At 41.5% G+C, this 14,666-nt stretch overlaps 2 protein-coding genes across 9 annotated transcripts in view; one reads left to right on the top strand and one right to left on the bottom strand.

The window, feature by feature from the left end:
- LOC309660004 (putative protein ARB2BP) overlaps positions 1-14,666 on the top strand; it is a 302,775-nt gene that overhangs the window by 173,084 nt on the left and 115,025 nt on the right. The window lies entirely within an intron of this gene.
- Positions 1-14,666, bottom strand: part of SENP7 (SUMO specific peptidase 7) — a 156,622-nt gene that overhangs the window by 38,442 nt on the left and 103,514 nt on the right. For all 8 annotated transcript variants that reach the window (XM_082460340.1, XM_082460341.1, XM_082460345.1 and 5 more), the window contains one exon: positions 1,563-1,744. In XM_082460340.1, coding sequence (XP_082316466.1) covers positions 1,563-1,744 — 182 coding nt within the window. The remainder of the gene's footprint in view (positions 1-1,562; positions 1,745-14,666) is intronic.

The raw sequence follows: 14,666 nt of genomic DNA, 5'->3' as shown, positions 1-14,666 counted from the left end.
AGTTTGGTCTGTACAATCAGATGCCTAAACATTTTTCAAAAGGATGGGAAGGAGAAACTCCCATATTTACAAGTGGCTCAGAGGTCTCCCACAGTCTTGTCAACTTTAAATGAGAGGAATTTTTTTTAACAGTTTTATTTTGCAAAAGAGGCCATTTGACATCATATGACTTTAGTAACAAAAAAGCAAAAAAATTAAAAACTTAAGAGGATAACAGGGCTTCCCTGGTGGCGCAGTGGTTAAGAGTCCGCCTGCCAATGCAGGGGACACGGGTTCGAGCCCTGGTCCAGGAAGATCCCGCATGCCGCGGAGCAACTAAGTCCGTGCACCACAACTACTGAGCTCTAGAGCCCACGAGCCACAACTACTGAAGCCCGCGCCTAGAGCCCGTGCTCTGCAACAAGAGAAGCCACTCAATGAGAGGCCAGCGCACCGCAACGAAGAGTAGCCCCTGCTTCCCGCAACTAGATAAGAGCCCCCGCGCAGCAACAAAGACCCAACACAGCCAAAAAATAAAAATTAAAAAAAAAAAAGAGGATAACAATATGAAAAATTATGAAAATCAATCACTGCCTTCACATCTCTATTACTGTATAAATCTAAATCATGTTTATAATTATAACTCAAAGGCACAGCAAAGTCCTGAAATGCCTTGTGAATCAAAGGACTCAAAAAGCTGTCTCCTCATACTTTTATTGTTAACTGCATACTAAGTCTTTGAAAATAGGTAATGTATGTATGGTAATTCTCTACAACAAATTCCCTAAACTCTGGAAAAAGAGAAGTCCATAGAAATTGGAAGTAAATTACTACTGATAAAATAAGTCAGGTAATAATTTCACAGAGCAAGTGAAAAAGCAATTGACTGGACAGTATGAATAGTATTTGGTTATAATAAGGGGGGGGAAATAGGAAACAGGTCTGAAGGACATACATCAAACTACTAACTAAGGGCTGGTTATCAGAAGAGAAATACTTTTAACTTTTTTACTTGTTCATAATACAGTCAGCCCTCTGTATGCACAGGTTCCACCAACCGCAGGTTCCACCAACTGCAAATGGTAAATATTTCCAGAAAAATAATTCCAGAAATTTACAAAAGGCAAAACTTGAATCTGCCATGAAGAGACAACTATTAACATAGCATTTACATTGTATTTATAGCCATTTACATAGCATTTACATTGTATTAGTTATTATAAGTAATCTAGAGATGATTTAAAACATACAGGAAGATGTAGATTATATGCAAATATTATACCATTTTATATAAGGGATTTAAGCATCTATGGATTTTGGTATGTGCAGGGTCCTGGAACCAATACTATGTAGATACTGAGTGATGACTGTATTTGAAATTTGTTCCCATAACTGTACTACTACAAAAAAAAGTTGTATTTAAAGTATTTTTAAAAAATAAACAGAATCAAAAAAATAGGCAAAGAAAAGAAAGAAATATGATGATAAAAGCAGGAAGCCACGAGAACATTATTTGGCCACAGTCAATTCATTTTTATCATAGCACAAATTATTTCATATGACATCTAAATACCTCTACTTACTGTCTGCTCTGCTGACTTATACAAAGAAGTAGGATTAAGAGAACCAGGTAAATTACTTCTAAGCCTTTGTTTTCTCTTCCTGGAAATCAGAGTGGGTTCCATTTTTGAATCAGAATATGTATTATCCTTGTTTCTGCTCCCCTCTTCAAGATGATCACAACCTCTACTTCCCCTATTGAGGTCTTAAAAAACAGAAGAGACATAAATATGACCAAAAAGTAAAGAAAGAATCCCATTTAGAAGAGCTCAAATAAAATCATCAAAATTACTATACTACTTTCAAAGCTAGTTTTTTCATAGTCCACTGCTAAATTCTCATACTGACATGGATGAATATAAAGACATATCCCATTTTAAACTGCATACACAAAGCAAATGTTCATTGTACAAAAAATATAAGATATGGGAAAAATATTAAAAGGTAGTATTCTTTAGTAACCAAAGCAAAGCAACCAAACCATGTTTTTCCTTTTCACATAACTGCATTTTACTATGATACCAAAAAAAAAAAGTCTTAATAAAATTTTGAAAGTTAGTCTCTTAAAATGTTTTTTAAATTCACTGTGATTTGAGAAATTACAACTAATTTAGAAATTACAACTAATTTAGCAATTAGTTGTCTTTTTTAAATGTAAGTTTTATATATACATATTTTTTAAATGAAAAGGGACAATAATTTGAAAGAGTAGAGTATTGATCACTGCTCTTTTAAAAGGAGCAAAAATACCTTTCCTCAGCAGGTGACTGTGATAAATAATCATTCATAAGGCTAACAATTTCCTTCACAGTTTATTTCTTTTTTAAAAAAAATCAAGACCCTATAATTTTAAATCTCCAATAAATTTATTACCCTACAGAAAAGGAAGTACTCCCTTTTTTAAGTCAAAAAAGCATTATTTTGAAACCCATATCACGTATTAACAAACCTGCTTAGTATTTCAGTTATCAAATATATATGCTGTACAAAAATACCTTCCAAAAGGTTCTACCTAACTAACTGAGGGTTATCCTAACTAACTGAAGGTTATACTGAATTATTTTGCTTTCTGAATCTACACCATACAAGTACCAACTCAGAGTTCACATAAAGCAAGTCCCAAAGCAGCTTGCTTGAATTCATAACTTAAAATCTAGGGGCTTCCCTGGTGGCGCAGTGGTTGAGAATCTGCCTGCCAATGCAGGGGACACGGGTTCGAGCCCTGGTCTGGGAAGATCCCACATGCTGCGGAGCAACTAGGCCCGTGAGCCACAACTACTGAGCCTGCGCGTCTGGAGCCTGTGCCCCGCAACAAGAGAGGCCATGATAGTGAAAGGCCCGCGCACCGCGATGAAGAGTGGCCCCCGCTTGCCACAACTAGAGAAAGCCCTCGCACGAAACGAAGACCCAACACAGCCAAAAATAAATTAATTAATTAATTAAAAATCCTTCCCTCTATTTAAAAAAAAAAAAATCTATGTAACACTGAATGGCCTGACCTCTCCATTCACTCAAAGTTCTTCAACACTATACACCTTCTCTTCAAACTATTCTTGCTCTTACTCTAGCTTTATAAACATCTAATGACTAACATTCATAATTTCTCTTTGTCTTTGTTTAAAAGGCAGGCATGGGGACGGGACTGAGGGCAAAAACTCCAAGACTGTCAACAGTCTTCCAATTTCCAAAGACAACGCTCTTAACTCTCTCCCCCCAGGAAAATAAACTACCCCTAAATTATCAACACAGTATTTTGAAAAGCACAATAAATTTTATTTGTAATTCTGTAAATTGTAAAGGTAGTCAAAGACAATTTCTACTTATAAATACCGTATCAAGCTATAATTTCTAAACATAAATGCTACAGCAAAACCTGAAGAGGGATTAGCTCAAGATGGCGAAGTAGAAGGACGCAAGCGCATCCCCTTTTTATGAAAACACCAAAATCACAACTAACTGCTGAACGACCAGGAACAAAAAAACGCTGGAACCTACCAAAAAAAGAATACCCTACATCCAAAGACAAAGAGGAGGCCACAGCAAGATGGCAGGAGGGGAGCAACAGCAATAAACTCAAATCCTATACCCGCCAAGTGGGTGACCCAAAAGTGGAAAACAATTATACCACAGAAGTTATCCCACAGGAGTGAAAGTTCCGAGCCCCACATCAGGCTTCCCAGCCTGGGGGTCCAACAACAGAAGGAGCAGTCCCCAGAGAATCTAGCTTTGAAGGCTAGTGGGGTTTGATCAAAGGACGTCCACAGGACTGGGAGAAACAGAAACTCCACTCTTGGAGAGCACACGCAAAGTCTCGTGCACACCAGGATCCAGGGAAAAAAGGAGTGACACTGTAAGAGACTGGGCCAGACCTCCCTGCTATTACTGAAGGGTGTCCTGTGGAGGCGGGTGGTGGCTAGGGCTCACTGTGGGGAAAAGGACACTGGAACCAGCAGTTCTGGGAAGTACCCACTGGCGGGAGCCCACCCAGAGGCCGCCATTAGCCCCACCAAACAGCTTGTAGGCTCCAGTACTGGGTCACCTCAGGCCAAACAACCAATAGGGTGAGAACCCAGCCCCACCCACCATCAGACAAGCAGATTAAAGTTTTACTGAGCACAACCCTGCCCACCAGAAGGATGAGACACACCTCCACCCACCACCAGTCCCTCCCATCAGGAAGCTTGTAGAAGCCTCTTAAATAGCCTCACCCACCAGAGGGCAGAGAGCAGAAGCAAGAAGAACTACAATCCTGCAGCCTGCAGAACGAAATCCACAATCACAGAAAATTAGACAAAATAAGGACTTCCCTGGTGGCGCAGTAGTTAAGAATCCGCCTGCCAACGCAGGGGAACGGGTTCAAGCCCTGGTCCGGGAAGACCCCACATGCCACGAAGCAACTAAACCCGTGTGCCACAACTATTGAGCCTACACTCTAGAGCCCGTGAGCCACAACTACTGAGCCTGCATGCCAAAACTACTGAAGCCCATATGGCTAGAGCCCATGCTCCTCAACAAGAGAAGCCACCGCAATGGGAAGCCCATGCACCGCAATGAAGAGTAGCCCCCCCTCGCCCCAACTAGAAAAAGCCTGTGCTCAGCAACAAAGACCGAATGCAGCCATAAATAAATTAATAAATAAATACATACATACATACATACATACATACATTTATTTTTTAAAAAAAGAAAGAAAGAAAATTAGACAAAATGAAATGGCAAAAGTATATTTCCCAGATGAAGGAACAAGATAAAACCCCAAAAAAACAACTTAAGTGGAGATAAAAAACCTTCCAGAAAAAGAATTCAGAATAATGATACTGAAGAAGATGCAGGATCAAGGAAAAAGAATGGAGGCAAGGATGGAGAAGATGCAAGAAATGTTTAACAAAGACTTAGAAGAACTAAAGAACAAACAAACAGAGGTTAACAATACAATAACTGAAATGAAAAATATACTAGAAGGAATCAATAGCAGAATAACTGAGGTAGAAGAACAGATAAGTGACCTGGAAGACAGAATGGTGGAAATCACTGCCGCGGAACAGAATAAAAAAAAAGAATGAAAAGAAATGACAGTCTAAGAGACCTCTGGGACAACATTAAACACACCAACATTCACATTATAGGGGTCCCAGAAGGAGAAGAGAGACAGAAAGGACTTGAGAAATAATTTGAAGAGATAATTGCTGAAAACTTCCCTAACATGGGAAAGGAAACATTCACCCAAGTCCAGGAAGAGCAGAGAGTCCCAGGCAGGATAAACCCAAGAAGAAACACAATGAGACACATAGTAATCAAACTGAAGAGAATTAAAGATAAAGAAAAAAATATTAAAAGTAACAAGGGAAAAACGACAAGTACCATACAAGGGAACTCACATAAGGTTATCAGCTGACTTTTCAGCTGAAACTCTACAGGCCAGAAGGGAGTGTCATGATATATTAAAAGTGATGAAAGGGAAGAACCTACAACCAAGAATATTCTACCCAGCAAGACTCTCATTCAAAAGCTTCACAGACAAGCAAAAGCTACGACAGTTCAGCACCACCAGACCAGCTTTGCAACAAATGCTAAAGAAACTTCTCTAGGCAGGAAAGACACCAGCAACTTAAAACAACCTTGTACATATACAGACTACTATATCAAAACCTCATGGGAATAGCAAACCCAAAAACTACAATAGATACACTCACACACACACACACACAAAGAAAAAAAAAAAACAACCCAAACACAACACTAAAGATGGTCATCAAACCAGAGGAAAAGAGAACAAGAGAGGAAGGGAAGAAAAAAGACCTACAAAAACAAACCCAAAACAATTAAGAAAATGGCAATAGGAACTTACATATCGATAATTACCTTAAATGTAAATGGACTAAATGCTCCAATCAAAAGACATAAAGACTGGCTGAATGGATACAAAAGCAAGACCCATACATATGCTGTCTGCAAGAAACCCACTTCAGACCTAGGGACACATACAGACTGAAAGTGAGAGGATGGAAAAAGGTATTCAATGCAAATGGAGATCAAAAGAAAGCTGCAGTAGCAATACTCATATCAGACAAAGTAGACTTTAAAATAAAGACTGTATAAGAGACAAAGAAGGACACTACATAATGATCAAGGGATCAATCCAAAAAGAAGATGTAACAATTGTAAATATATATGCACCCAACATAGGAGCACCTCAATATATAAGGCAAATGCTAACAGCCATGAAAGGGAAAATGACAGTAAAACAATAATACTGAGGACTTTAACACTCTACTTTCATCAATGGACACATCATCCAGACAGAAAATCAATAAGGAAACACAGGCCTTAAATGACACATTAGATCAGATGGACTTAACTGATATTTATAAAGCATTCCATCCAAAAGCAACAGAATACACATTCTTGTCATGTGCACATGGAATATTCTCCAGGACTGACCACATGCTGGGCCACAGAGAGCCTTGGTAAATTTAAGAAAATTGAAATCATTATCAAGCATCTTTTCCGACCACAACGCTATGAGATCAGAAGTAAATTACAAGACAAAAACTGTAGGGAATTCCCTGGTGGCTCAGTGGATAAGAACCCACATGCCAATGCAAGGGACATGGGTTCAAGCCCTGGTCCAGGAAGATCCCACATGCCACGGAGCAACTACGCCCACATACCACAACTACTGAGCCTGTGCTCTAGAGCTCACGAGCCACAACTACTGAGCCTGTGTGCAACAACTACTAAAGCCCATGCACATATAGCCCATGCTCCACAACAAGAGAAGCCCACGCACCACAACGAAGAGTAGCCCCCGCTTGCCACAACTAGAGAAAGCCCGTGTGCAGCAACGAAGACCCAACACAGCCAAAAATAAATAAATAAATTTAAAAAGAAGAAAAAAGAAAAAGAAAACAAGCGTCAAAAACACAAACACATAGAGGCTAAACAAAATGCTACTAAACAGCCAATGGATCACTGAAGAAATCAAAGAGGAAATCAAAAAATACCTAGAGACAAATGAAAACAAAGCACAATGATCCAAAACCTATGGGATGCAGCAAAAGCAGTTCTATAGCAATACAAGTTTACCTCAGGAAACAAGAAAAATCTCAAATGAACAACCTAACCTTACACCTAAAGCAACTAGAGAAAGAAGAACAAGCAAAACCTAAAGCTAATAGAAGGAAAGAAATCATAAAGACCAGAGCAGAAATAAATGAAACAGAGAAAAAGAAAACAACAGCAAAGATTAATGAAACTAAAAGCTGGTTCTTTGAGAAGATAAACAAAATTAATAAACCTTTAGCCAGACTCATCAAGAAAAAAAGGGAGGATTCAAACCAATAAAATTAGAAATGAAAAAGGAGAAGTTACAACTGACACTACAGAAATACAAAGGATCATAAGAGAGCATCTATAGGGCAATAAAACGGACAACCTGGAAGAAATGGACAAATTCTTAGAAAGGTACACTCTCCCAAGACTGAACCAGGAAGAAACAGAAATTATGAACAGACCAATCACAAGTAATGAAATTCAAACCGTGATTTAAAAACTCCCATCAAACAAAAGTTCAGGACCAGATGGCTTCACAGGCGAATTCTATTCAACATTTAGAGAAGAGCTAACAGTTATCCTTCTGAAATTGTTCCAAAAAATTGCAGAGGAAGGAAAACTCCCAAATTCATTCTGTTACCAAAACCAGACAAATATACTACAAAAAAAAAGAAAATTACAGGCCAATATCATTGATGAATATAGATGCAAAAATCCTCAACAGAATACTAGCATTCCGAATCCAACAACACATTAAAAGGATCATACAGGGGAAGATGGCGGAAGAGTAAGACGCGGAGATCACCTTCCTTCCCACAGATACAGTAGAAATACATCTACACGTGGAACTGCTCCTACAGAACACCCACTGAACGCTGGCAGAAAACGTCCGACCTCCAAAAAGGCAAGAAACTCCCCCCGTACTTGGGTAGGGCAAAAGAAAAAAGAAATAACAGAGACAAAAGAATAGGGACGGCACCTGCACTAGTGGGAGGGAGCCGTGAAGGAGGAAAGATTTCCACGCACTAGGAAGCCCCTTCGCGGGCGGAGACTGCGGGTGGCGGGGGGTGGGGGGAAGCTTCGGAGCCACGGAGGAGAGCGCAGCCACAGGGGTGCGGAGGGCAAAGCGGAGAGGTTCCCGCACGGAGGCTCGGCGCCGAGCAGCACTCTCCAGCCCGAGAGGCTTGTCTGCTCACCCGCCGGGGCGGGCGGGGCTGGGAGCTGAGGCTCGGGCTTCGGTGGGATCGCAGGGAGAGGACTGGGGTTGGCGGCGTGAACACAGCCTGAAGGCGTTAGTGCACCACAGCTAGCCAAGAGGGAGTCCGGGAAAAAGTCTGCAGCTGCCGAAGAGGCAAGAGACTTTTTCTTCCCTCTTTGTTTCCTGGTGCGCGAGGAGAGGGGATTCAGAGCGCTGCCTAAACGAACTTCAGAGACGGGCGCGAGCCGCAGCTACCAACGCGGATCCCACAGCAACAGGGGCGCAGAGGGAAAAACGGAGAGATTCCCGCACAGAGGCTCGGCGCCGAGCAGCACTCTCCAGCCCGAGAGGCTTGTCTGCTCCCCCGCCGGGGCGGGCGGGGCTGGGAGCTGAGGCTCGGCTTTGGTCGGATCACAGGGAGAGGACTGAGGCTGGCAGCGTGAACACAGCCTGAAGGGATTAGCGCACAACAGCTGGCTGGGAGGGAGACCAGGAAAAAGTCTGCAGCTGCCGAAGAGGCAAGGGACTTTTTCTTGCCTCTTTGTTTCGCGGCGCGCAAGGAGAGGGGATTCAGAGCGCCGCCTAAACGAACTCCAGAGAAGGGCGCGAGCCGCGGCGATCACCGCAGACCCCACAGCAACAGGGGCGCAGAGGAAAAAAACGGAGAGACTCCCGCACAGAGGCTCGGCGCCGAGCAGCACTCACCAGCCCGAGAGGCTTGTCTGCTCGGCGGGCGGGGCTGGGAGCTGAGGCTCGGGTTTCGGTTTCGGTTGGATCGCAGGGAGAGGACTGGGGCTGGCGGCGTGAACACAGCCTGAAGGGGTTAGCGCACCACAGCTGGCTGGTAGGGAGTCCGGGAAAAAGTCTGCAGCTGCCGAAGAGGCAAGAGACTTTTTCTTGCCTCTTTGTTTCGCGGCGCGCAAGGAGAGGGGATTCAGAGTGCCGCCTAAACGAACTCCAGAGAAAGGCGTGAGCCGCGGCGATCAGCACGGACCCCAGAGACGGGCGTGAGACGCTGGGGCTGCTGCTGCCGCCTCCAAAAAGCCTGTGTGTGAGCACAAGTCACTCTCCACATCGCCCCTCCCGGGAGCCTGTGCAGCCCGCCACTGCCAGGGTCCCGTGATCCGGGGACAAGTTCCCCGGGAGAACGCACTGCCCGCCTCAGGCTGGTGCAACGTCACGCCGGCCTCGGCCGCCGCAGGCTCACCCCGCCTCCTCTGTACACCTCCCTCCCCGCGGCCTGAGGGAGCCAGAGCCCCCGAAGCAGCTGCTCCTTTAACCCCGTCCTGTCTGTGCGGGGAATAGACGCCCTCAGGCGACCTACACGCAGAGGCGGGTCCAAATCCAAAGCTGAACCCCAGGAACTGTGCGAACAGGGAAGATAAGGGGAAATCTCTCCCAGCAACCTTAGAAGCAGCGGATTAAAACTCCACAAACAACTTGATGTGCCTGCATCTGGTGAATACCTGAATAGACAACGAATCATCCCAAATTCAGGAGGTGGACTTTGGGAGCAGGATATATTAATTTTTCCCCTTTTCCTTTATTTGTGAGTGTATATGTATATGCTTCTGGGTGCGATTTTGTCTGTATAGCTTTGCTTTACAATAGCTTTATTTTACTTCACTATATTATAGCCTCCTTCTTTCTTTCTTTCTTTCTTTCTATTTTTTCTCCCTTTTACTCTGAGCCGTGTGGACGAAAGGCTCTTGGTGCTCCAGCCAGGCATCAGGGCCGTGCCTCTGAGGTGGGAGAGCCAACTTCAGGACACTGGTCCACAAGAGACCTCCCAGCTTCACGTAATACCAAACGGCAAAAATCTCTCAGAGATCTCCATCTCAACATCAAGACCCAGCTTCACTCAACGACCAACAAGCTACAGTGCTGGACACCATATGCCAAACAACTAGCAAGACAGGAACACAGCCCCATCCATTAGCAGAGAGGCTGCCTAAAATCATAATAAGGCCACAGACACCCCAAAATACACCACCAGACGTGGACGTGCCCACCAGAAAGACAAGAGCCAACCTCATCCACCAGAGCTCAGGCACTAGTTCCCTCCACCAGGAAGCCTACACAACCCACTGAACCAACCTTAGCCACTGGGGACAGATACCAAAAACAACAGGAACTACGAACCTGCAGCCTGTGAAAAGGAGACCCCAAACACAGTAAGATAAGCAAAATGAGACGACAGAAAAACACACAGCAGATGAAGGAGCAGGGTCAGAACATACCAGACTTAACAAATGAAGAGGAAATAGGTAGTCTACCTGAAAAAGAATTCAGAATAATGATAGTAAGGATGATCCAAAATCTTGGAAATAGAATAGACAAAATGCAAGAAACATTTAACAAGGACGTAGAAGAACTAAAGAGGAACCAAGCAATGATGAAAACCACAATAAATGAAATTAAAAATACTCTAGATGGGATCAATAGCAGAATAACTGAGGCAGAAGAAAGGATAAGTGACCTGGAAGATAAAATGGTGGAAATAACTACTGCAGAGCAGGATAAAGAAAAAAGAATGAAAAGAACTGAGGACAGTCTCAGAGACCTCTGGGACAACATTAAACGCGCCAACATTCGAATTATAGGGGTCCCAGAAGAAGAAGAGAAAAAGAAAGGGACTGAGAAGATATTTGAAGAGATTATAGTTGAAAACTTCCCTAATATGGGAAAGGAAATAGTTAATCAAGTCCTGGAAGCACAGAGAGTCCCATACAGGATAAACCCAAGGAGAAACACACCAAGACACATATTAATCAAACTGTCAAAAATTAAATATAAGGAAAACATATTAAAGGCAGCAAGGGAAAAAAAACAAATAACATACAAGGGAATCCCCATAAGGTTAACAGCTGATCTTTCAGCAGAAACTCTGCAAGCCAGAAGGGAGTGGCAGGATATACTTAAAGTGATGAAGGAGAAAAACCTACAACCAAGATTACACTACCCAGCAAGGATCTCATTCAGATTCGATGGAGAAATTAAAACCTTTACAGACAAGCAAAAGCTGAGAGAGTTCAGCACCACCAAACCAGCTTTACAACAAATGCTAAAGGAACTTCTCTAGGCAAGAAACACAAGAGAAGGAAAACACCTACAATAACAAACCCAAAACATTTAAGAAAATGGGAATAGGAACATACATATCGATAATTACCTTGAATGTAAATGGATTAAATGCTCCCACCAAAAGACACAGGCTGGCTGAATGGATACAAAAACAAGACCCATATATATGCTGTCTACAAGAGACCCACTTCAGACCTAGAGACACATATAGACTGAAAGTGAGGGGATGGAAAAAGATATTCCATGCAAATGGAAATCAAAAGAAAGCTGGAGTAGCAATTCTCATATCAGACAAAATAGACTTTAAAATAAAGACTATTACAAGAGACAAAGAAGGACACTATATAATGATCAAGGGATCGATACAAGAGGAAGGTATAACAATTGTAAATATTTATGCACCCAACATAGGAGCACCTCAATACATAAGGCAAATACTAACAGCCATAAAAGGGGAAATCGACAGCAACACAATCATAGTAGGGGACTTTAACACCCCACTCTCACCAATGGACAGATCATCCAAAATGAAAATAAATAAGGAAACACAAGCTTTAAATGATACATTAAACAAGATAGACTTAATTGATATTTATAGGACATTCCACCCAAAAACAACAGAATACACATTTTTCTCAAGTGCTCATGGAACATTCTCCAGGATAGATCATATCTTGGGTCACAAATCAAGCCTTGGTAAATTTAAGAAAATTGAAATCGTATCAAGTATCTTTTCCAACCACAACGCTATGAGACTAGATATCAATTACAGGAAAAGACCTGTAAAAGATACAAACACATGGAGGCTACACAATACATTACTTAATAACGAAGTGATCACTGAAGAAATCAAAGGGGAAATCAAAAAATACCTAGAAACAAATGACAATGGAGATACGACGACCCAAAACCTATGGGACGCAGCAAAAGCAGTGCTAAGAGGGAAGTTTATAGCAATACAAGCCTACCTCAAGAAACAGGAAACATCTCGAATAAACAACCTAACCTTGCACCTAAAGCAATTAGAGAAAGAAGAACAAAAAAACCCCAAAGCCAGCAGAAGGAAAGAAATTATAAAGATCAGGTCAGAAATAAATGAAAAAGAAATGAAGGAAACAATAGCAAAAATCAATGAAACTAAAAGCTGGTTCTTTGAGAAGATAAACAAAATTGATAAACCATTAGCCAGACTCATCAAGAGAAAAAGGGAGAAGACTCAGATCAATAGAATTAGAAATGAAAAAGGAGAAGTAACCACTGACACTGCAGAAATACAAAAGATCATGAGAGATTACTACAAGCAACTCTATGCCAATAAAATGGACAACCTGGAAGAAATGGACAGATTCTTAGAAAGGCACAAACTGCCGAGACTGAACCAGGAAGAAATAGAAAATATGAACAGACCAATCACAAGCACTGAAATTGAAACTGTGATTAAAAACCTTCCAACAAACAAAAGCCCAGGACCAGATGGCTTCACAGGTGAATTCTATCAAACACTTAGAGAAGAGCTAACACCTATCCTTCTCAAACTCTTCCAAAATATTGCAGAGGGAGGAACACTCCCAAACTCATTCTACGAGGCCACCATCACCCTGATACCAAAACCAGACAAAGATGTCACAAAGAAAGAAAACTACAGGCCAATATCACTGATGAACATAGATGCAAAAATCCTCAACAAAATACTAGCAAACAGAATCCAACAGCACATTAAAAGGATCATACACCATGATCAAGTGGGGTTTATCCCAGGAATGCAAGGATTCTTCAATATACGCAAATCAATCAATGTGATACATCATATTAACAAACTGAAGGAGAAAAACCATATGATCATCTCAATAGATGCAGAGAAAGCTTTCGACAAAATTCAACACCCATTTATGATAAAAGCCCTGAAGAAAGTAGGCATAGAGGGAACTTTCCTCAACATAATAAAGGCCATATATGACAAACCCACAGCCAACATTGTCCTCAATGGTGAAAAACTGAAACCATTTCCACTAAGATCAGGAACAAGACAAGGTTGCCCACTCTCACCACTATTATTCAACATAGTTTTGGAAGTGTTAGCCACAGCAATCAGAGAAGACAAAGAAATAAAAGGAATCCAAATCGGAAAAGAAGAAGTAAAGCTGTCACTATTTGCAGATGACATGATACTATACATAGAGAATCCTAAAGATGCTACCAGAAAACTCCTAGAGCTAATCAATGAATTTGGTAAAGTAGCAGGATACAAAATTAATGCACAGAAATCTCTTGCATTTCTATACACTAATGATGAAAAATCTGAAAGTGAAATTAAGAAAACACTCCCATTTACCATTGCAACAAAAAGAATAAAATATCTAGGAATAAACCTACCTAAGGAGACAAAAGACCTGTATGCAGAAAATTATAAGACACTGATGAAAGAAATTAAAGATGATACAAATAGATGGAGAGATATACCATGTTCCTGGATTGGAAGAATCAACATTGTGAAAATGACTCTACTACCCAAAGCAATCTACAGATTCAATGCAATCCCTATCAAACTACCACTGGCATTTTTCACAGAACTAGAACAAAAAATGTCACAATTTGTATGGAAACACAAAAGACCCCGAATAGCCAAAGCAATCTTGAGAACGAAAAATGGAGCTGGGGGAATCAGGCTCCCTGACTTCAGACTATATTACAAAGCTTCAGTAATCAAGACAGTTTGGTACTGGCACAAAAACAGAAATATAGATCAATGGAACAGGATAGAAAGCCCAGAGATAAACCCACACACATATGGGCACCTTATTTTTGATAAAGGAGGCAAGCATATACAGTGGAGAAAAGACAGCCTCTTCAATAAGTGGTGCTGGGAAAATTGGACAGGTACATGTAAAAGTATGAAAATAGAACACTCCCTGACACCATGCACAAAAATAAACTCAAAATGGATTAAAGACCTAAGTGTAAGGGCAGACACTATCAAACTCTTAGAGGAAAACATAGGCAGAACACTCTATGACATACATCACAGCAAGATTCTTTTTGACCCAGCTCCCAGAGAAATGGAAATAAGAACACAAATAAACAAATGGGACCTAATGAAACTTAAAAGCTTTTGCACAGCAAAGGAAACCATAAACAAGACCAAAAGACAACCATCAGAATGGGAGAAAATATTTGCAAATGAAGCAACTGACAAAGGATTAATCTCCAAGATTTACAAGCAGCTCATGCAGCTCAATAACAAAAAAACGAACAACCCAATCCAAAAATGGGCCGAAGACCTAAATAGACATTT

The sequence above is a fragment of the Balaenoptera physalus genome, assembly GCF_965194825.1.
Source record: "Balaenoptera physalus genome assembly, chromosome: 4".
NCBI lineage: Eukaryota > Metazoa > Chordata > Mammalia > Artiodactyla > Balaenopteridae > Balaenoptera > Balaenoptera physalus.
The sequence above is the reverse complement of the archived record's forward strand: the minus strand, read 5'-3'. Positions and strand labels throughout refer to the sequence as shown.